General features: G+C 47.5%; 1 protein-coding gene across 2 annotated transcripts; it reads left to right on the plus strand.

Annotated features, from left to right (window-relative positions):
• Positions 1-7,469: 7,469 nt before the first annotated feature.
• LOC133244640 (cytochrome P450 4A25-like) lies at positions 7,470-21,542 on the plus strand. Of its 2 annotated transcripts, XM_061412079.1 has the most exons (13): positions 7,470-7,730; positions 10,331-10,472; positions 11,775-11,819; positions 12,252-12,379; positions 13,626-13,750; positions 14,100-14,254; positions 14,691-14,797; positions 14,882-15,072; positions 15,170-15,303; positions 17,427-17,491; positions 17,636-17,712; positions 20,539-20,711; positions 21,069-21,542. In XM_061412079.1, the coding sequence occupies exons 1-13, from the start codon at positions 7,536-7,538 to the stop codon at positions 21,074-21,076; spliced, it is 1,545 nt and encodes a 514-aa protein (XP_061268063.1). In that variant the 5' UTR covers positions 7,470-7,535; the 3' UTR covers positions 21,077-21,542. The 2 variants fall into 2 exon arrangements, with proteins under 2 accessions (XP_061268063.1, XP_061268064.1); XM_061412080.1 differs by lacking the exon at positions 11,775-11,819 and having other exon boundaries at positions 7,486-7,730.
• Positions 21,543-22,602: the final 1,060 nt, after the last annotated feature.

Raw genomic sequence — 22,602 nt, forward strand, 5'->3', positions numbered from 1 at the left:
TCTATTTTGAGAAGAGTTTCAAAAGGATCGGTATGAATTCTTCTTCAAAGGTTTGGTAGAACTCACCAGTGAAGCTGTCTGGTCCTAGACAATTTGTTTATTGAAGGTTTTTGATTACTGATTCAATCTCCTTACTACTAATCAGTAAGTTTAGATTTTCTCTTTTCTTCATGTTTCAGACTTGGTAGGTTGAACAATTTTAGAAATTTATCAATTTCCTCTAGGTCATCAAATTTGTTGGCATGTAATTGTTCATAGTATTCTCTTATGTAGCTTGTATTTCTGTAGTATCGTTCTAACATCTTTTTTTTTTTGGAGAGTCTAGCTAAATTTTCTCAGAAGAAAGCAACAAGTTTTAAGATATAATTTTTTTTGTTGTTTAAGAACAGATTGCAACAAACTGTATTAAAGGTTCCAAGGAGTGTAAAATCCTTAATTAAATAACTGTTTTCTTTCATAGTATAAAAGGGAATTACTAGAACTACTCCTGCTACAAGTGTAGTACTTCAGTGAAGTAGGACTGAAACTGGTTTTGGATCCTCCAGGGTTGATGGAAAGTGAAGGGTGTCATCCAAGGTGAGCACATTTTCTGGTCGCAGCTCAAAATAAACCTATTAGTAGGAAAATACCATAATTAAGATCAAGGATAAAACTTTGTTGAAATTCTCAAGTATCTGAATGGAGAAGTAATTATGTATTGATATTGGAAAACCAATCATTCCAATGTGATCATAGGGCTTCCCTGATGCCTCAGACAGTGAAGATTTATCTGCAATGCAGGAGACCCAGATTTGATCTTTGGGTCAGGAAGATCATCTGGAGGAGGGCATAGCAACCCACTCCAGCATTCTTGCCTGGAAATTTCTATGGACAGAGAGGCCTAGTGGCTACAGTCCATGAGGTCACAAAGACCCAGAAAAGCCTTGCATGCCTAAGCGGTCATTGCAATGTGATTATAAAAATGTGCTTAGAGGTTGTTATTTAGCCTCAGTCACAACCAGCAGGTAGGTAGCAGGGGAAGAACAGGGGACTGAGAGGGGCCAAATGGCTAGGTGCTTAAAGTAAAGCAGAAACATCACTTTGCCAACAAAGGTCCGTCTAGTCAAGGCTATGGTTTTTCCTGTGGTCACGTATGGATGTGAGAGTTGGACTGTGAAGAAGGCTGAGCACCGAAGAATTGATGCTTTTGAAGTGTGGTGCTGGAGAAGACTCTTGAGAGTCCCTTGGACTGCAAGGAGATCCAACCAGTCCATTCTGAAGGAGATCAGCCCTGGGATTTCTTTGGAAGGAATGATGCTAAAGCTGAAACTCCAGTACTTTGGCCACCTCATGTGAAGAGTTGACTCATTGGAAAAGACTCTGATGCTGGGAGGGATTGGGGGCAGGAGGAGAAGGGGATGACAGAGGATGAGATGGCTGGATGGCATCACTGACTCGATGGCCATGAGTTTGGGTAAACTCCGGGAGTTGGTGATGGACAGGGAGGCCTGGCATGCTGCGATTCATGGGGTCGCAAAGAGTCGGACACGACTGAGTGACTGAACTGAACCAAACTGATTGATGGTCAGCAAGCCCACAGGACAAAGTCTTGTTGTGTAACAATCACATGGTTCCTGGGGAAAAGCCAGCTAACCTCTCAGGTCTTAGCCCCTCACCCAGTGCTGGGAGCTCACTCCTCTTCAGGCCCTGTGCTGACAACCTCGGGTCTGTTAGACACCCCTTCCTTAGGGAAATCTCAGGCTATCCTGACAGCCCGGCCCTTTGAAGACAACAGCTGTTCCTTCCTGAGTCTCCCTGTTCTCCAGGCTGAGCACCTTCAGCTGTTCTCACAGGCATCTGGATGCTTCCCTGCCCATTCTTCAATCCCACCGTCCCTGCCTGGACCTGAGCTTGCCTTGGACACAGACATCAGTCTGATGAGCCAGCTCTGTGGGTCCACTGTGTGTGGAGACAACAGACAGGAATCTAAGATGGTGTCATGTCAAGGAAAAGAGGCTCACCTGCTGTGTGGGGCGTTTTGTCAGGTAGAGCGGGCCAACTGGCTTGATTTTGTGGAACACAGGACTTTGCTTAAAACTGACATTCCCAGACAGAATGACCAGCCTCAAGGATGGCGTCTAGCAAAGGGTGCTGATATTTGACTTGTGCCCTTAAACTGGGTCTGGTTATCTCTGGGTGTTCTTCCCTCATACAGTGTGCTGTGAGTTTCCTGGGGCTGAGGTATCATCCCCTCCCTGTACCCCTGAACTCAGCACAGAGACTGACCTGGAGGGATGCTCAGCCCAGGTGTGTGGAGAGAGAGAGGAAGAGAGAAATGAGCCGCTTGCAGGCTGGGGAAGCGCAGCATCGACCCCCTGAAGGAGGCAGCACTCAGCCCTGTGGCGGGTCGGGGCTGGGGGGTAGAGGGGGTGAGGGCACACTGTGGGGCCAGTCTTTTCAAGAGAAGGAGTCTCAGTCATTATCAGCAGAGTGGAGGCAAGACGGGGACTGTTAGAATCAGCCACAGGGAGATGCCAAATCCCAGTTTGTTCACAGAAGTTGTTGTATTAGATTTCCAGATTATTTTGATTTTGAGAAACTGCAGTCTTTTCTTGGTGCAACTGTCACATTTCTGAACTAAGGGTTGACACATGAAACCACTAAAACACTTCCATTGCTGTTCCCATTTCACTGTTTGCCATTACATAATATTTAGACTCTGTAAGTAGATAATTTCTCCTTTGTCAATTGTACTATTCATGGGGTTTCCATAATGGCTCAGATGGTGAAGAATCTGCCTGCAATGCAGGAGACCTGGGTCTGATCCCTAAAATGGGAGGATCCCCAGAAGAAAGGAATAGCTACCACTCCCTTATACTTTGGATATATTGGAGAATTGCAATACTTACGAGAATTCCAGGGATACAGGAGCCTGGCAGGCTGCAGTCCATGAAGTGGCAAAGAGTAGGACACAACTGAGCAACTAACACACACACACACACACACACACACGGTGCTTAATCATCTCTCAATTTCTGCTGGTCTAGTATAGCAATTGCAACCAAATATTTCTAGCTGTTATAATACACAGATTTTTTCAATACTTCTGTTATTGGCACAGTTAGGAATTAGAATGCCAATTTAATTGGGTAGAACAAAGGACATGACCAGGAAGAAGAATTTGCAGGCATCTGGCTTTCTTGGGCACCAAGCAATCAGAAAAAATGTCCAGGACCTCTGGGTCCTCCAGAGGAGATCCAAGAAAACTAGGTAACATAGCTGGAATTTTAAGAAGCTCCTAAAGGTCAGTCCCTGCACTGGATGAGAAGAACAGGACAGAATAAATAATGGTCATGACTTTGGAGCACAGAGCTGCCCTCAGAATGCACTCAAGCAGAACATGTCTCAGTTCAGGGCAGGATTGTCAGCCCCCACTAGAACAGGAGCTCCATGAAGGCAAGGATTCTGTTGCTCACTGCTGAATCTCTAGCTCCTAGGATGGCAATTGATCCAAAGTAAGTCCTCAACATATAGGTATCAAATAAATGAATAACTCAGCTCCTCTACCCACCCAGTCTTTCATGTACTTGACATTCACTATGGTGGAAACATTATGGGATGTCTGCCCAGCTCACTTGCTCTGAGATCTCTTCCCTCAAGAGGGTGGGCCTTTGGAAGGCCTTCACCCCAGCCACAGTTGATTGTAACAGGTGGACACCTTGGCCATGATATAAGAATCAGAGTCTTAGAATAATATTCAACAGGTCCCCTCAGGCTTAAGGGTGGCAGAATGGGGAAACGTGCCAACCCCAGAAAGGTAGACATTCTCTCCTCCACCGCCCAGACCCACCTGTGCAAGGATAGGAACTGTTTCTGTTGATTCATGACTGTATCATCAACTCCTAGAACAGTGTCTGTTCAAAGTAGAGCCTCCGTAGACACTTGCAGAGGGATGACTGCGTGGATGTACAGAGAGAAAGAATGGGAGACACAGTCCTGGCAGCCCTCCAGTCCCTGGTTCTCCCCTTCCACACCCTGGCTGCCTCTCCCCTTGTGCTCTATGAGATGCCCCTAAGCCCCAGCTTTATTTTTGTGCTTCCTTCTTTCCTACATTAGCTCTGATTCTATCTGACACTTGCAAACAGAATTTTGTATTAAACTCACTCATCACTCCTATATGTACTCATTTCTTCTTCATGAACTTATTGCTTCTTTGAAAAGTGAGGCTTAATCCATATGAACATGCTCTACACTCACTCTAAAAACAGATATGAAAGGCAAGCCTATGAACACAATGCTAAGCAATTAGAATATTGAATGGAAACGTGATAAGAGAGGCACCCAGGGAGTCTTGGGAATCCTGGGAAGGGACACCTTGGGGTCAGCAGCTTTGGGTTTAAATGATCTCACCTGGGTATATATCCTTTACATGGGTTTCCTCATTCTTCAGTGAAACATGATTGAGTAATAATCTCCCCTCATACAGGTTTGCCTTGAGTTTTACATAAGCCTATGAAAATGTTTTGTACTCCATGGAGTTAATCCCTGAACATTTATCAAGCATTCACTGTGTTTAAAGTTCTAATGGCAGTTCTGAGTGAGAAACAAACAAGGAAACTAAATCAGATCTTAGGAAACTAAATTAGAAACAAAAAGGAAACTAAATTAGATCTAAATCAGATCTGCAGGCCAAGTTCTGGAGAGATATTAGAAGTCTGGATCAGAGTCTGACTCAGCAGTTCTAGTCTTTGATCTCTGTGGATACCTTCAGAACCATCCCACCATACCTGTGCAAACATTCAGCCTTACCTCAAGCACTTGACCTTGAAACAGAGTTGCTGCTGTTTTTTATTTTTTGCTCTTGTTATAGTTCCAAAGGAACAGAGTCAGCAACAACTTCTGAAAAGGACAGAGAAATTCCCATGTATTCCTGTTCAGTTTCTGTGGGTGAGCAATTTAGCCCTGTGACTCTGACCCTGACAACATGAAGGTGGTCCTGTGAAGGACAGGTGGAATGAAACCCACATGCCAGCAGGAGCAAATCTTCCCTCTTGGGTACATGCCCTGGGTCTGAGAAATTCCTACAGAGACTGGCCCTTCAGCATCAGTATGTGACTCTCTACCAGCCATCCTTGAAGCCTGAGAGAGTCAGGGATGGGAAGCAAGTCTGTGGTGACTGAGACAGATTGATAGCTGAGAGTCATCAGGAAGGGAAGGCAGTTCATTGTATTATTCTTATTAAAAATAGTCATGATAGTAGCAACAACCCTCTGAAGTATTTTCTAGGATCTAAAAAAGAAGAGATAACAAGCGCTCTTAGTAACATGAACTCTTCTTATTAAGTGCCAGATGAGTTCCCCTACCTGCCACAAATAGTGAAAGCCTGCATGTAGCAACGAGGATCCAGCACAACCAAACATAATAAAATAAATAAATAATTTTTAATTAAATAAAATGGCCCTATATGCTGCCCAATATTATTCTTCATATACTAGAAAGGAGGAGATTGTTTCATGCCTATCACGATGGATTAAACTTGTGAGATGATCGGTTTTCTTACTTTTTTCTGAACAATGAATAATTAATAACAACTACCAAAGGGAAGAGATTATTAAATGTTTTCAGAGTGTGACTATATTTCAAATATATACGAGTTTTTATAACTTATTGTTAAAACCTTTTATTGCCATGTCATTGATTTACCCTGTTCTGCAGTGTTAGGTGTACAGCACAGGGATTCAGATTCTTTTCCCTATAGGTTACTACAAAATACTGAGTGTAGTTCCTCATTTTTTACTGTAGGTCCTTGTCTCTCCTACTCTTTTTTAACCTTTATCTGAAACTGTCACATCTTAATGGAACAGCCATTTTGGAAATTCACTTTCCAGAAATGTACTGGCCATGCTGAATTTTCTCGTGCCATACGGCCTTCTGACAATCTTGGTTCCTCCTATATAGTCCCCAGTCACCTCTCTGATCCAGTCTCCCCAACACATACCCATCTGTGGCCCAGGGAATGGTTCTCTCCTGTTGGAGGGGCAGATGTGGTTCCAGTACCAGTGGATGCTGACCCCAGCCTTCTACCATGACATCCTGAAGCCCTCCATGGGGCACACGGCCTACTCTGTCAACTGATGGTGGTGAGTCCACCTCTGTTTCATCTGCTCATTCTCACACCAGGCTCAACCCACAGTTCACTCTCAAGCAGATATATCTATCAAACATCCATCAGACACAGCCCCCTAGAATAATATGCTCAATCCCAGAGACAGGCACATTAGACACTATAGTGCATAAACACATTGTCAAGTGCTGAAACTCCCTTCTACAGCCAAGCCTGTTCCCTCTTTCAGAAACATGGACATATTATTACCCATCTTATGTGGCACACACCTCAACATATGTGTGCTACTGCCACATGGAGATAAGAATTTGGGGCTATGGTGGGGCTGCATCTGGACCCCAGAGTCCTCATCCCTAGCTAGGAACCACTGTTCTGGGACAGATGCAGTGATCAAGGAGAGGAAGGCTCACCTGCAGAAGGAGGGACAGCTAGAGAAGGAGAAGACTAGGAGGAAAGTGAACTTCCTGGATGTCTTCCTCTTTGCAAGAGTGAGTGTGGGCAGGAGAGGCCTGAGCCTTTGGGCAGAAGCACACAGGAAGGGATACCTGCACTCTGGCCCTGCCTCCATAGATGGAGAATAGGAGCAGTTTGTCTTACGAGAATCTGTGGAAGTTTCAGTTGCCTTGGATAAATGAAAATGATTCATGTTGTCAAGCAGGGTATTTCAAGGCTATTTATACTAGAGAATTAAACCTGATTCTGAACAATATCACACTGTTATATAAGACATCACAGGGATATGCTATTCAAGAAAGCTTTTTTCTTTTTTTTAAATCAGTTTGTTTGTTTGTTCTTTAACATTTTGTATTTTTTACTAAAATGAAAGTCGCTCAGTAGGGTACAACTCTTTGCAACCCTATGGACTGTAACGTGCCAGGCTCCTCTGTCTGTGGAATTCTGCAGGCAAGAATACTGGAATGGGTAGCCATTGCTTTCTCCAGGGCATCTTCCTGACCAAGGATCAACCTGGGTCTCCTGCATTGCAGGCAGATTCTTTACCCTCTGTGCCACCAGCCCAATTTTTATTGGGGTACAGTCAATTATCAATGTGTGATAGCTCAGGAGAACTCTGAAGGGACTCAGTCATCAGGAAGCTTTTAAAAATATTTACTTTTCTGTTTTATTTCAAACTGTCTAAAGGTTTCAAAAATGTAAGCATATGATAGTTTCCAGTATCCTAGAAAAACTCAAACTCCCAGATCAGGTTACAAACATTATCTTCTCTTTATAATACTTACATTTTGTAACAAAAGAGAGATTGGTTTAAGAAAAACAGAAAAAAAGAACAGCAAATCTGGAGGCCCAGGTCTGAGCTCTGCCTTCACCCTCCCCCTCCCCCAGGTGGGCGGGAACATCCTCCCAGATCAGGCTGGGTGCTCAGGGGAGGTCAGCCACAGTCAGGGACAGTCAACAATCCAGAAGCCACTGCACCATGAGTGTCTCTGCACTGAGCCCCTCCAGAGCCCTGGGCGGTGTCTCCGGGCTCCTGCAGGTGGTCTCCCTGCTCGGCCTGGTTCTGCTTCTGATCAAGGCGGCACAGCTCTACCTGCGCAGACAGTGGCTGCTCAAAGCCCTTCATCACTTCCCATCTCCTCCTTCCCACTGGTTCTATGGACACAAGCGGGAGGTAGGATGGAGCTGGATGGGGGAGTGGGAGGGTCGGGAGGGCCGGAGATCTAGAGCATGGTCACACTCAGCAAGTTCATACCTGGCCCTGTGTTTTCCTGAGAGCACAGATGTCCAGTCTGATGGATCAGCCCCGTGGGTTCACTGTGTGTGGAGACAACAGACAGGAATCTAAGAAGGTGTCAAGTCACAGGAAAAGAGGCTTACCTGCGGGGTTGGGTTATGTCAGGTGTGGAGACAGAGCGGCTTGGTTCATTCAGACTAAGGGATTTTCTAGTCTGGTAAGGTCAGTGCCAGAAACCCACACCAGAGGCCACACACAGGAGTGAAGTTCCCATGATGGGGCCAGGTGAGGAGAACTGCCTGTTTGGTGTCGTCTTTCTGAACTATGAGCTCTTGGAACTGAGCCTGTAATCCTCCTCACCCTCAGTGCCCAAAACAGAGCCTGCACAGAGCGGTGTCAGTCCATTGTGTGGAGGGACAGGCAGGAGGGAAAGGAGCAGCTTGCAGGCTGGGAGGGGCAGCACCAGCCCACCCAGCAGCGGCACCAAAGCCTGGGGGTGGGGGAGCTCAGAGCAAAGTCAGGGGCCACATGGAAATGGGTCACCAAGGGTCTGTGGCTTAAACAAGTTTGAGGAGATAATCACAGGTTGCAGAGAGCTGAGGTCTCTCTTTCTCAGCAGCACGATTAGAGCAGAGTGGAGCCAAAGACAAGAACTAGAAGCAGCCCAAGCCCCATGCAGGCTGGCCCAGTACCTCTCTCCCCTCTCCTTCCTAATCTCCTGCACCCCAGGTCATTCAAGGTCCTTCCCCCCTGCCTGTGCATTCCAGCGTCTGGGACTCAGCTCCCATGTGCCCTCTCCCCGGAATGATCTCATCCCTCCAATGAGTGTCTCACAAGTCCCATGCCCAAGTCATTTTCATCCTGAATCTCCCAGGAGTGGAGAGGATACTCTTTTTCCCTTGGATGTCCTTCCCTCAAGTCAGTGCTAACTAGATGCAGCTATTTCTCTCTGCAGATCATAGCGATGAGCTTCTTCTGGGAAACCTTGCCTCTGGTTCATGTTTCTATCCTGAAAGCATCTTGGTAAATTAGGAGCCAAAGAAAAAGCAAGTGCAGGAAGACTTCCTAACATCCAGGTCTGAGTTAGGCCCCCTTCCCCAAAGCTTCCTCATAGGCTTTGTCTTCTGTCCATCACACATTCATGATGCCTTCCGCTTATGGCCACTTGCTCTCTCAGTCTATTTCACGAGCCTTCAGGCCACAAACAGACAAGCATCTCGAGCCGCTGCCTAATTTAGTGCCTTCAATCTGTGTCTGGCACAGAGTTGCTGCTCAGTAAACACAAGCTCAGTGAAGGAATGTGACCCAGAGTAGCCAATTTGCCTCAGAGCTGGTGAGTCTTGATGGTAGAAAGATGCTGGTAGAGGTCAGATACCAAAGTGTAGAGGGTTTGATCTGAGTTACACAGAAGCCATTGAAATAAAGATGATGTGACTATTTGGAACTTGCCTGGGATCAACTGTTGACCAGAAATCCAGAGGTAACAAAATAAACTGAGTCTCCAAAGTAGAGGAGAGGCAGTTGCTCTGTGGTAAAGATGACAGGCCACCAGGTAGAGGGAAGAACTTGAGCAAAGACACGGAAGATGAGCAGGTGGACCCAGTGCAGGAAGCGCTGGCAGCAGCATCCTGGGGGCAGAGCAATGGGTCCTGTGGAATCGCCAGCCTGTCAGGGCAAGAAGAGAGAGGGCAAATTCAGAAAGGAAAGGCCTCTGTGGTCCACACTCAGGGGTGTACAAAGATTCCACCACAAGACGGGAAGTGCACAAAAGTGTCTGACAATTAGTCAACGAAAATGAGATCAAAACTCCACATATCAAAATCTTATTTCAATACCATTCTCATATGTGTACATGCCAAATCTGACCTACAACTGTGCACACACTCAAGATGGAAAATTATATCACACACAATGTAATATTTAATTTTTTTCACTTAGCCAAACACATTCCAAACATTCTTTCATACTCATATACATTAAATGTATGCTGGGATAACATCAAACATATATATGATCAGGATGGCAAATGAAACTAATGTATAAATTAAATTCTTAAAATATTTATCTCTTCTATAAATAAACCAAATAATATGAAAACTTGCTTACTTTCTCCAGGGAATCTTCCCAACACAGGCATCGGCCCAGGTCTCCCACTTTGTAGATAAATTCATAATACCTGAGGTGTCAGGGAAGCCTACCAAGTGATACAAATTATCATAAATTGCTCAAGTAGTTTTCTGACTGTGTGCAAATTATTTCCAAATGTTTCACAAGCCATGGAGTTACCTAAGATTCTGTAGGCAGTTTGTAGTGTTGGCCCATAACTCTACTTGACATGGGACAGAATCTGATCTTAGGAGAATGGTGGACAGCCTGCAAGGTTGGATGAGATTCCAGGTCAGAAGAAATCGTTCTAAACTCTTAGTTCTGCTGATGGCTGCAGAGTGACCACCTGGTACCCTCGCAGGCCTCCACCTCCACTCCTGCTCTGGAACTAAAAGAAAGAAGTCACTGATTTGTCTTTCCCTTGGTGACAGTACCAAGAGGAGGGCGAGCTGCCACACCTACTGAAAAGGGTAGAGAAATACCCAAGGGCCTGTGTTCGCTGGATGTGGGGCACGAGGGCCTTGTTATTGGTCTACGACCCTGACTACATGAAGATGGTCCTGGGGAGATCAGGTGAGAGGGAAACCCTCAGCCGGAGACAATCTTCCATTTGAGTACATGCCCCTGGGTGTGAAATTCCAGAAGACACAGGCACATCAGATGCCAAGGCCTGAATTCCTCCAAACACCCTCCCAATCAAAACCAGATAGGACAACATTATTTACTATTATTAAATGCCTTACTCCTGGTGGGGCTGGTTTCTCTTTTACGTCTTTTTTTCTTTTTACAAACAAACTGAAATGATCCCAGACTGGAGCCAATTCCTTGTCCACACTGTCTTAGGTTGGGCACCTTTCACTGTTGCCTGTCCTGGGTCTTTTTTTTTTTAATTAAATTTATTTATTTTAATTGGAGGTTAATTACTTTATAATATTGTATTGGTTTTGCCATAAATCAACATGAATCTGCCACGGGTGTACACGTGCTCCCCATCCTGAACCCCCTCCCACCTCCCTCCCATACCATCCCTCTGGGTCATCCCAGTGCACCAGCCCCAAGCATCCTGTATCCTGCATCGAACCTGGACTGGCAATTCGTTTCGTATATGATATTATACATGTTTCAATGCCATTCTCCCAAATCATCCCACCCTCTCCCTCTCCCACAGGGTCTAAAAGACTGTTCTATACATCTGTGTCTCTTTTGCTGTCTCGCATACAGGGTTATCATTCCCATCTTTCTAAATTCCATATATATGTGTTAGTATACTGTATTGGTGTTTTTCTTTCTGGCTTACTTCACTCTGTATAATAGGCTCCAGTTTCATCCACCTCATTAGAACTGATTCAAATGTATTCTTTTTAATGGCTGAGTAATACTCCATTGTGTATATGTACCACAGCTTTCTTATCCATTCATCTGCTGATGGACAGCTAGGTTGCTTCCATGTCCTGGCTATTATAAACAGTGCTGCGATGAACATTGGGGTACACGTGTCTCTTTCAAGTCTGGTTTCCTTGGTGTGTATGCCCAGCAGTGGGATTGCTGGGTCTTGAGATGGCCAGACCACCACTGACTATAGAAAAATCACAGATTCTGTCTCATTCTATGACACTGAACAGAGTTTATGTTTCAGGGCAATTCACCATCTTAGTCCTGTGGGTGTTCTGCTCTGCAACACTGAGTCTACTTTCCTGGGACCACAGTGACTATCAGGACAGAGAGAATCAGGGATGGGAGGCAAGTGGTGGTGGCTTCAGAGTGAGTGCCATTTGGCAGGCACCAGGAAGGGAAGGGAGCCAAGGTCTAGACCTCAGCTGCTCTAGAGGCTGTCTCCGTGTTTGGTCCCATCCATCTTCCCTCCTTACTTTTCAGACCCAAAGGCTCAAATTATCCACAGATTCATAAAGCCCTGGATTGGTAAGTACATTTAAATAAAACTGCAAGCCACCCACCCGTTAGGTTAACCAAGAGTGGTCATTTTGTGTAAATGGAGAACAGGTGTCAGGCACCCTCATCTCTGAATCAAACCTCATTTTTCTAAAATACCATCAGTCTTTGTAATGGCGCTGTAGCCCTCCTGAAGCCTAGCTGCTTCTTCATCACTTCTCAGTCTTTTCTAATGTTCCCTGACTTTTTGATAAGTTCTTTTATCACCTGCCCTCTTACACTTTTTTGACCTCATTGCTGTCATAATCACATGCTATGGACAGACATACTGGAAATTCACATCCCTGAAGTGTACTGGCCTTGCCGACCCTTGCCCATGAGGAAACTTCTCCTGACACCCTTGGTTCCTCCCAAGAGGGCCTTGGCCTCCACGACACCCATACATACCCATCTGTGGTCCAGGGACAGGTTTGCTGCTGTTGGAGGGGCAGACGTGGTTCCAGCACCGGCGGATGCTGACCCCAGCCTTCCACTATGACATCCTGAAGCCCTACGTGGGAATCATGGCCGACTCTGTCCGAGTGATGCTGGTGAGTCCATCGCTTGTCACCATACGCACTAGAATCCAGGACAGCTGACAAAGTCCACTATCAGACACTTACGTCCCTCAGACACCTATTGAATAGAGCCACCCAGAATGATGCACTCATGACGTAGTAGGAGACAGCACTCATTAAAGCTAGGTGGGACAGAGGAACATCTAGGCACCAACCTGGATCCATACTTTTCTCCTCACCAAGAGAAATAGGGCCACGGTGTATTCAGGGTCCACTCTTCTCCCATCTCCATGTTTGAACACAGGGGAGTAGATCAAGGAGGTCAGCTCAAATTAGCCCTGTCTGGCCTGGGCAATGGCAGCTGTGGAGGCAGAGTGGAAATCCCAGGATGTCACACAGGTGGGCTCTGGCCTGGGTTCCATGGCTTCTGCACATCACTGAGCCACTCATGGGAGGAAATGAGGCCAGGTATACATTCACAGAGCTGGGTCTTCACAAACATCACCTCTGATCCAGACCAGGTACCACCTGTTCTTAGCTAACATTAGATGAACGAAAGCAATTGAGTAGCTCATGCCCCATTAGAGCCATTTTAGCTTTTCCTTGCCTTGAAATATTTGCTTCCTAGTGTTGGATATCAGAGAAAGCAATGACAACCCACTCCAGTACTCTTGCCTGGAAGATCCCATGGATGGAGGAGCCTGGTAGGCTGCGGTCCGTGGGGTCACTAAGAGTCGGACACGACTGAGACTGAGCGACTTCGCTATCACTTTCACTTTCACTTTCATGCATTGGAGAAGGAAATGGCAACCCACCCCAGTGTTCTTGCCTGGAGAAACCTGGGGACGGGGGAGCCTGGTGGGCTGCTATCTATGGGGTCGCACAGAGTTGGACACGACTGAAGCGACTCAGCAGCACCATCACCAGCAGTACTGGATATCACCTGTCCAGATCTGACATCAGGACACAAAGGTTCTTGCTTTGTCCCCTGAAAAACTATGCTTTCTGCTCTGCCAAAGGTGGTTATTTTCATAAATTATTCCACATATTCAGAATTACTTAGGATATTAGAGGAGAATATAACTGCATATATAAGAAAGATTCAGAAAAAATAGGCATCACATTACACATGGGTGTTACAGGCCTAAGTTGCTAAAACATGTCTACTTAGAAAAGGGGAAATCTCATCTGAAGATGTAGAGACAGAGAGAAAGCCTGGACCTGGCAGCACAGGTCTTCTAGGGGAGCAGAGCAGGGCCAGTGCCTCCTCCCTCCACAGGACAAGTGGGAGGAGCTCGTCAGCCAGGACTCACATCTGGAGATCTTTGGACATGTCTCCTTGATGACCCTGGACACCATCATGAAGTGTGCCTTCAGCCAACAGGGCAGCGTCCAGACGGACAGGTCAGTGACAGCTCTTCAAGGGCAGGGTCCTGTTTTCCCGAATGGGAAGGACTTACCTGAGAGGCAGTAAGGGCAGTGTGGATGTTTATCAACACAAGAAGTAACATTCTACAGAGAGACATGCACCACGGTCAAATTCCACCCAGACCACCCTTGACTCAGTCAGAGGTCCCTGACTCCTGCTCAGGGAGAAGCCTGGCCTCTCAGGACACCTGTAAAGGACTCCAGGGGGAGGGCTCCAGGGAAATGAGGCAGAAATCACAATGCCTCGGTGTTACCTGAAGAATCTGACCCTCTCCAGGTCAGTGCCTCCCTCACCTCCAGCCTCTTCTGCGTCCTCTCCCTTCAGGAACTCCCAGTCCTACATCCAGGCCATCAAGGACGTCAGTCATCTGATTATTTCCCGACTGCGGAATGCTTTCCACCAGAACGACCTCATCTACAGGCTGACCCCTGAAGGCCACTGGAACCACCGGGCCTGCCAGCTCGCCCATCAACACACAGGTTCCCCTCCTTCCTGGGCTGCTCCCCCACCTTCATCAGGCTCACATGGCCTGGCCTTGACCCCTTAGGCAGATCCCAGACTTCTGCTTCCTCTTCAGGAGCTGGCACAGACCCACCTGCTGCAGGGACTGGGAACCCAGAGGTCAGGGAGTCAGGTGTTGAACAGGGAGTTACAGGAGTCCCCATGTTGGTGATGACTGAGTGAGACCCTATCCAAGCAGCATTCAGCCAGAGGCCCAAGGGCTGTGCTAGTGTTGGGATTCCCATCTAGAGTAGAATGTGTTGGCGCCCTAATTCCTGACATGCTCACCCAGTCCCACCCTAACCCTCATCCACCTGGCACCAAACTGGGCCTGAGGGGCAAATGGGGTTATGGTGGGTGCAGAATCTGAACTGCCCAGAGTGCTCAGTTCTGGCTGGAAATCATCTGGGACAGATGCAGTGATCAAGGAGAGGAAGGCTCGTCTGCAGAAGGAGGGAGAGCTGGAGAAGGTGAGGAGCAGGAGGCACTTGGACTTCCTGGACATCCTCCTCTTTGCCAGAGTGAGTGTGGGCAGGAGAGGCCTGAGCCTTTGGGCGGAAGCACACAGGAAGGGCAGACCCTGCACTCTGGTCCTGCCTCCACAGATGGAGAATGGGAGCAGCTTGTCTGACGAGGACCTCCGTGCTGAGGTGGACACGTTCATGTTTGAGGGTCACGACACCACAGCCAGTGGCATCTCCTGGATCCTCTATGCTCTAGCCTCCCACCCAGAACATCAGCAGAGGTGTCGGGAAGAGATCCAGAGCCTCCTCGCCGATGGCGCTTCCATCACCTGGTGAGCATCCTGGAGATGGAAGAGCCCTGTCCTACCTGAACTAGAGAGAATCCGTGTTTGTCCAGTCCTGCCTGCCCTCAGATGGGCTTCCTTTCAGGGACCATCTGGACCAGATGCCCTACACGACCATGTGCATCAAGGAGGCCATGAGACTTTATCCACCAGTACCAGTCATCAGCAGAGAGCTGAGCAAGCCCATCACCTTCCCTGATGGACGCTCCTTACCTGCAGGTATGAACTTCACCTCACCACTCAGCTAAGCACTCTGTAGGACCACATGCTAGACCAGTAATCCACCTGTGCATTTCCAGTTCCAGGATGCTCTGGCTCTTGTCTGCCTGAAGATAATATTTATTCTGTAGTTTGAATGAGTTTTAAAAAATGCTTTTCCATAAATCCTAGGATTAATACTACCATATACTCAACAATCCTACTACTAGGAATATACCTTGGGAAAACCAGAATCCAAAAAGCACATGTGCCACAGTGTTCATTGCAGCATCGTTTACAACAGCCAGGTCGTGGAAGCAACCAAGGTGTCCACTGATAGATGAATGGATATGAAGCTGTGGTCTGTATACACAATGGAATATTACTCAGTATAAAATGGAACAAATATGAGTCAGTTGCAGTGAGGTGGAAGAATCTACAGCCTGTTATACAGAGGGAAGCACTCAGAAAGAGAAAAACAAATATTGCATAATAACACACACATGTATATATAGAATCTAGGAAAATAATGCTGATGAATGTATTTGCAGAGCAAGAATGTAGATGCAGACATAGGGAATGGACTTGTGGATGCAGGAGGGGAAGGAGAGGGCAGGATGATTTGAGAAAGTAACATCGACATAGATAGACTATCATGTGTTAAATACTAGTATGTATCTAGTGGAAAGCTGCTATATAAAAGGAAAGTAAGAAAGAAATAGAGTGAAGTCCTCAGTCGTGTCCAACTCTTTGCGACCCCATGGACACCAGGCTCCTCCGTCCATGGGATTTTCTAGGCAAGAGTACTTGAGTGGGTTACCATTTCCTTATCCAGGGAACTTCCCGACCCAGGGATCAAACCCAGGTCTCCCACATTGTAGACAGACGCTTTACCATCTGAGCCACCAGGGAAGTCATATAAAAGGAAAAAAGGAAAGGAAAGGAAAGCGAAGTGGCTCATTGTGTCCGACTCTTTGCAACCCCATGGACTGTAGCCTACCACGTTTCTCCGTCCATGGGATTTTCCAGGCAAGACTACTGGAGTGGGTTGCCATTTCCTTCTCCAGGGGATCTTCCCAACCCAGGGATCAAACCCGGGTCTCCTGCATTGCGGGCAGAAGCTTTACCGTCTGAGCCACCAGGGAAGTCCTATAAAAGGAAGCCCAGCCTAATTCTCTGAAATGACCTAGAGGGGTGGAATGGGAAGGGGGAGAGAGGTGCAAGATGGAGGGGATATAGCTGTTGTTTAGTTGCTAAATCATGTCTGGATCTTTTGCAACCCGATAGAGCGTAGCCCACCAGGCTCCACTGTCCATGACATTTCTCAGGCAAGAATACTGAAGTGAGTTACCATTTCCTTCTCCATATATATAGATACATAACTGTGCCTTATTTGCACTGTAGTATGGCAGAAACTAACACACTGTTGAAAAGTAATTAACCTCTACTGAAAGAAAAAATGTTTGACACAAAACTTGAATGCAACAAAGCTCAACAAATAAATGTTGGCCCTTCTGTGCGATCAGAACTAAAATTCTGATTCTTGAATCATGACGGCAGAAGCAGAGGGAGGCATGGTGCTTCCATATGGGGTGTAAATAAGGGAGGGAGCTCAAAAGACTCCACTGTCATGGGTCAGAGGCTCTAGTCTCTGAGGTGCCCTCTGCTGGGTGGCAGAGAGCAGGTGATGATGAGGTCTGAGCCCTGCCATGGCTGGAGGCTACCCACTGACTCAGCACCCAGTGGGTCTGAATCCCAGCCCTGTTCCCTCCTAACTGTGGGATCGTAGACCCAACCCTTAACCTCTCTGAGGCTCAGGTGCTTCATGGGCTTGTGGGGACAGGAGTGCTTGTGTGAGGATTCAATCCCAGCTTCATGATGGCACTTGATAAATGTGAGTTGTCACCTGAGCTGCTCCTAAGTGTAACCTTGCAATTCTTTTAATTCTCAATCCTGGGCTGTGGTCACCTACCCCTAATCTGTGATCATGTGCTTTGTCATGCCCCGCCCACCTGTCTTGCAAGAGCATCATTTCTTTCAGAGTGACCGGGGGTGCTCCCATGATGGCTCCCAGGACTTTTGTGAAGCCGCTCATCCCCTACACTATGGGACCATCAGGCTTCTCTCTCTCCTCTGCCCCACAGGAATCTTAGTCTCCCTCTCCATTTATGGGCTTCATCACAACCCGAAGGTGTGGCCGAACCCAGAGGTACGATGGACGTGGGAGGAGGAGATGGGATGCTCTCTTGACACCAAACCCTTCCCCTGCTCCCTCTCTGGGATTCTTATCCCCCAGTGCATTCATGTGAGGGGTTTGACCCCAAATGTCCTGGCCCTGATGCTCTCTCTACAGGTGTTTGACCCAACTCGGTTTGCGCCAGGTTCTACTCGACACAGCCATGCCTTCCTGCCCTTCTCAGGAGGATCCAGGTGAGGCCTCTGTACTGGGGGAGGCAAGTGTCACTGGTTGCTACCCGATGTGTGTGACTGTCTACCTTCATATGAGGAGCATGCAGTTCTGTCCTTGTCTGTTGATGTGCTGAGAAGGAAGCGTGGGTCTCCATGTACAAGAAGGTCTTCAGGGCCCTCCACTCTGACACTGACCTCCTACTGTCCACAAGGATTGACCTCATTTCCATGTCAGTGGCCAATCCAAAGTATCAGGGTTTTCCTCACTTTAGGAGTATGACATTTGAGCATTACAGGTCTTCATGAAATTTAAACTACACATGTTTGGTTAGCACAATTTCAGTCACCTTAAAAGATGATTTTCTCTGTTCCCGCCTTCCTAGTCAGCCCACTGTCTTTCTGCTTAATTCACTTGTCACTGTATTCATCGTGCTTGTCTGGATTGGGAATTCCATGTCCTGAGGCTTCAAGTCATGTATGTGATCAGTTACAGTTGTAGTTTGAAGAAAGTTTCACAGTCATGAGTGTGTTCTCAATTCCTGCAGTATATCCGACATAGATTTGACTGTGTATTAATATAACTGTGACATATATTTTCTGTTGCCAAAATTATTTATTAAAAAGCAGAGTTTAGACCGCGTGGTCCCAGATTATACGGAGTAATGTTAGTAAGAAAAACTTTAAAGTGGAGGACAATCAAGCCTGCTTTGGGAAGTCTATTGCTGATCCTGCTCGTGATGCCAGTTTCTCACTGTTCATACTGTGCACACTGTTTGCTGAACCCAGGATAGATGCAAAGCGTCAGCTAAGAGGCTGGAGGAGGACTGGAGGAGCCATAGGAACTGCAGACACATTTATTCTCTCCTGGCTGTGTTATGGCCGCCATAACACAGCTCTGTCCTGCCTGACGCAGCCACTGTAGCAGCAGCCATAAAAACCATAACATAGCTAGAACATAACCTCATATAATATAACCATAATGTTGCTCCAACGTGGCCCCAATGCAGCAGTAACCAGGGCTTTCATAGTCAAACTCATAAAGGCATACCACACACCTCCCTCAGAGCTTTTGCAGGTGGAGCTTATATAACAAAAGTAGCCAGAGTCCAAGCGAGTACCATGTGACACACATACACAGTGCTATACGTGGTCTAGCTGTTCCATAATCATTAGTTACAAACCTTGAGGCGACAGTGAGAGACCACAGGGAGAGAGCGCCTGACAATGCCATCATGGCTAAATTGCTCTTTCCCTACATGGGGGAGAGTATTTTGTGTTTGACACGTGCATTTGAAAAATCTATTGCATGTAAAACATAAAGCACCCTTGAAATAGCTGTTAGCCTGACTGATACTCTCCTAATGATTGCTGTGAAGATCTTAAAGGGCACAGAACCTCCCCTGAAATAGTAACTACAGTGACTTGTAACTTAGTAGAAACAAGTTTTTTCTGACTGTACAGATCTAGGAAACTTTCAGTTGGTGAATCAACCTTAACAGAAGAGTGTTGAAGTAAACTGTCTTCCTGAATTGATTCTAGGATTTGGTTTACACCAGGGTCCAGTCCTTCCTTGTAGACATGGCTGCAGGTCATTCAGTTGCTACTAGAGGGCAGGAGGGACTCAGCAGCTTGATTCCTACTTCAAACTGAATATTTCTTATATTCTCATTCCACTTGAGTTGTTTTCAATTCAATTACTATTGTTTAAATATGAAAGTATGTATTATGCGTGTCTTCGTGTGCCAAGACCTGTGCTAGGAGATGGGAACACGGGGATGATAACGCTGTCCTCCCCCAGGGCTCACTGTCAACAACATGTCTCCTCAAGACAGACATCATTCACACATCCACTCTTTCACGCATTCATTCCTTGAGCAGACTGTGGAGGATCCAGGATCCGGCGTTATGCTGGGCACTGGATGTGCTGTGTCCTTGAGTTACACCCACGGTGCCTTGAGGGTCCAGAGTGGGAAGAGGTGCAGCCAGCAGAGGGGGTGAGGGTGGTGGTCACTGGATGGAGCCTTGAGCATGAGGATGAGGGGAGGGGAGGGGACCTTAACCTTCACTGAGTTGGGAAGACAAGAGGGACAGGCCCCAGGTGAGTGAGGAAGAATCCAGAGAGGGCTGTGATGCCACTGAGGCACTGAGACGTGTGCTCCCTGTGGTGCAAAACACAGCAGGCCTGGAGCTACTGTGGGTTTAGAGGAAGGGGAGGAATGGAGGCTGAAAAGGCCAGATGAGGAGACCAAGTGATGGTAAGGAGGGTCATTTCTGGATTAGAATGGAACATTCCAAAGGTAGATTGACTGAGGGACTGAGGGAGACAGGAAGCAAGACCATTAACTGGAAAGGAATGGGTCCAGTAGGTTCAGGGTCATTAACCTTTGTCCTCTCCAGGAAGCCTCCCTGTTGCCAATCTGATTCCTTGCACAGCCCTGTCTTGTCATCTCTGGGGACTGGGCAGCCTGTCTGTCCACCGTAGGTGGTAAGGTTCTGAGAGGCTGTCTGCCCTGCCCCTACAGTGCCCTGGGCTGACCTGAAACCGGGAATTGCCAGTGAACGAGTGAATAAAGTACTAGTTCACAGTCTTGATCCACTTGACTTGACTCTGTGGTTTAGAGCACTGATGCTCCCCAGGTTTTCCTGCTGAGAGCAGGAGTATGAGTTAGGAGCTAGTCCTTAGAGAGGTGGGCTTTGTCATCTGTCAGGGGGAGAGCTTTGCTGGCAAGTTTAGTGTGTTGAGTAAGGAAGGGATTAGGGCTGGGCCACCTCTAGGAGAGCCCTGATTCCCTGTGCTCAGCAGGGGTTAGAAGCCTCTGCTTACTTCCTTTTTATCTCCGAACGTAGGAACTGCATCGGGAAGCAGTTTGCCATGAATGAGTTGAAGGTGGCCGTGGCCCTGACCTTGCTTCGCTTTGAGCTGTCACCGGATTCCTCCAGGGTCCCTGTGCCCATGCCAGTCATTGTGCTGAGATCCAAAAATGGGATCTACTTGCAGCTCAGGAAGCTCTCTGATCCAGGTGGGGACAAGGACAAGCCCTGAGGGCCCCTGCCCGCCATCCTGTCTTGCTGTCACTCTCCCTGTCCTTGCCCCTTTGCCCACTTCCTGCTTCTGTCTGCCCCCCTGCCAGCTTGCCTCATCTCCTGCCTCCTGCTCAGCTGACTTGCTGCCCTTCTCTCACCTTTCTCCAGGCTCCCTATCTGCTTGTCTCTCCATCTGTCTCTGACCCCCTGTATCTCTCACTGTCCACCGGAATCCTCATCACCCAACACCCTCGAGTCTGTCTGTTCTCACCTGTGTTTCTCCCTTTCTGCCTGCCTGTCTGTCCCTGTATTTACTTCTGTTTTGACGGTAAAATGAATTGTCTCTGCCTTAGGGACTTAGAACAACACAAAGTTATCCTCTGATGGCTCTGGAGTGAGAAGTCTGAAAAGGGTTTCCCTGGACACAACCAAGATGTTGACTCGGCCCTCATCCAGGGACCTGGTACAGGATCCTGCTTTTTGCCATTTTTGTATCTAGAGCTGCAATCCTTGCATTCCTTGGCTCCTGGGCCCTCCTCCACATTCAAATCCAGCAGCATCTTCAAATGTCCCTCTGCTTCTGTCTTCATATAACCTTCTCTTTCATCAAGACTTGGTGCTTACCTGGGCAACTCAGATCAAACAGGCTTATTCTGGGTTTCTGGGAACTAGGATAAGAACACCTGGGGAGCCATCACTGGACCTGTTAAATCCTGTGTGATTCCTTCACCCTGGGCCACTGCTCTCTCCTGTGTGAGATGGGTCTACCCCCGTTTCATTCACATGGTTTCCTCTTTCCCCATCCCTGGATAAAGTGTGCAAATTCATATGGAATGTGTGCGTCTTGTCTGAAAGGAGTTGGATGAAGCAGAAGAGAGAGAAGGGGAGGGAATAACAGTGGGGAGGAAGAGGGGAGACAGCACCTGCTCTATGGGGCCAAGACCCTAGCAGGGAGAGCATGTCCAGCCCCTCTGCAGCTTCACACTCTGGAGTCACTCAAGCCCCACATCCTGCCTGGCGCCTGAGGCTCCCAATGACAGCTGAGTCAGGAGAAAGGCCTTGTCGCCTAAGGCTCAGAGGGAAGACGCTCACTCCAACACCTGTCAAAGAAGGAGCCTGCCTCTTCTTCTGTGGTAGCTTTCTCACCACATCTGTAGAGGGGCCCAGCCAGTGCCCACCCTGTGCTGAGCAGGGGAGACTTACAGACTTGGTCAGGCACAAGGGTCTCCTTCACCCCAGAAGAGATTTGAGAAGAGCCCAGCCTGGCCATGTCACTAGCCCCCTGGCAGCCCTTCCCCATGGACAGGACCTGCAGGCTCCTCAGATGCCACAAGGGGTGGGGGCGTGTGTGTGCAGGAGGGCCTGGGAGGAACCAGCTGGCCACAAGTCTTGGCTGCCATGCAGGGAGAAGCCAGGCCCCTCAGGACACTTGTAAATACTGAGCTTCTCCAGAGGGTAAGGCAGAAATGACAATGCCCCAGTTGGGAATGCAAGCTAGTATAGCCACCGTGGAGAACAGTGTGGAGATTCCTTAAAAAGCTGGAAATAGAACTGCCGTATGACCTAGCCATCCCACTTCAGGGTATACACACTGAGGAAACCAGAATTGAAAGAGACATGTGTAGCCCAATGTTCATTGCAGCACAGTTTACCATAGCCAGGACATGGAGCAACCTAGATGTCCATTGGCAGACGAATGGATGAGGAATTTGTGGTACATATACACAATGCAGTATTACTCAGCTGTAAAAAAGAATGCATTTGAGTCCATTCTAATGAGGTGGACGAAACTGGAGCCTATTATACAGAGTGAAGTAAGTCAGAAACAGAAAGACCAATACAGTACATTAACGCATATATTTAGAATTTAGAAAGATGGTAACGGCA

The sequence above is a fragment of the Bos javanicus genome, chromosome 3, assembly GCF_032452875.1.
Source record: "Bos javanicus breed banteng chromosome 3, ARS-OSU_banteng_1.0, whole genome shotgun sequence".
Lineage (NCBI taxonomy): Eukaryota > Metazoa > Chordata > Mammalia > Artiodactyla > Bovidae > Bos > Bos javanicus.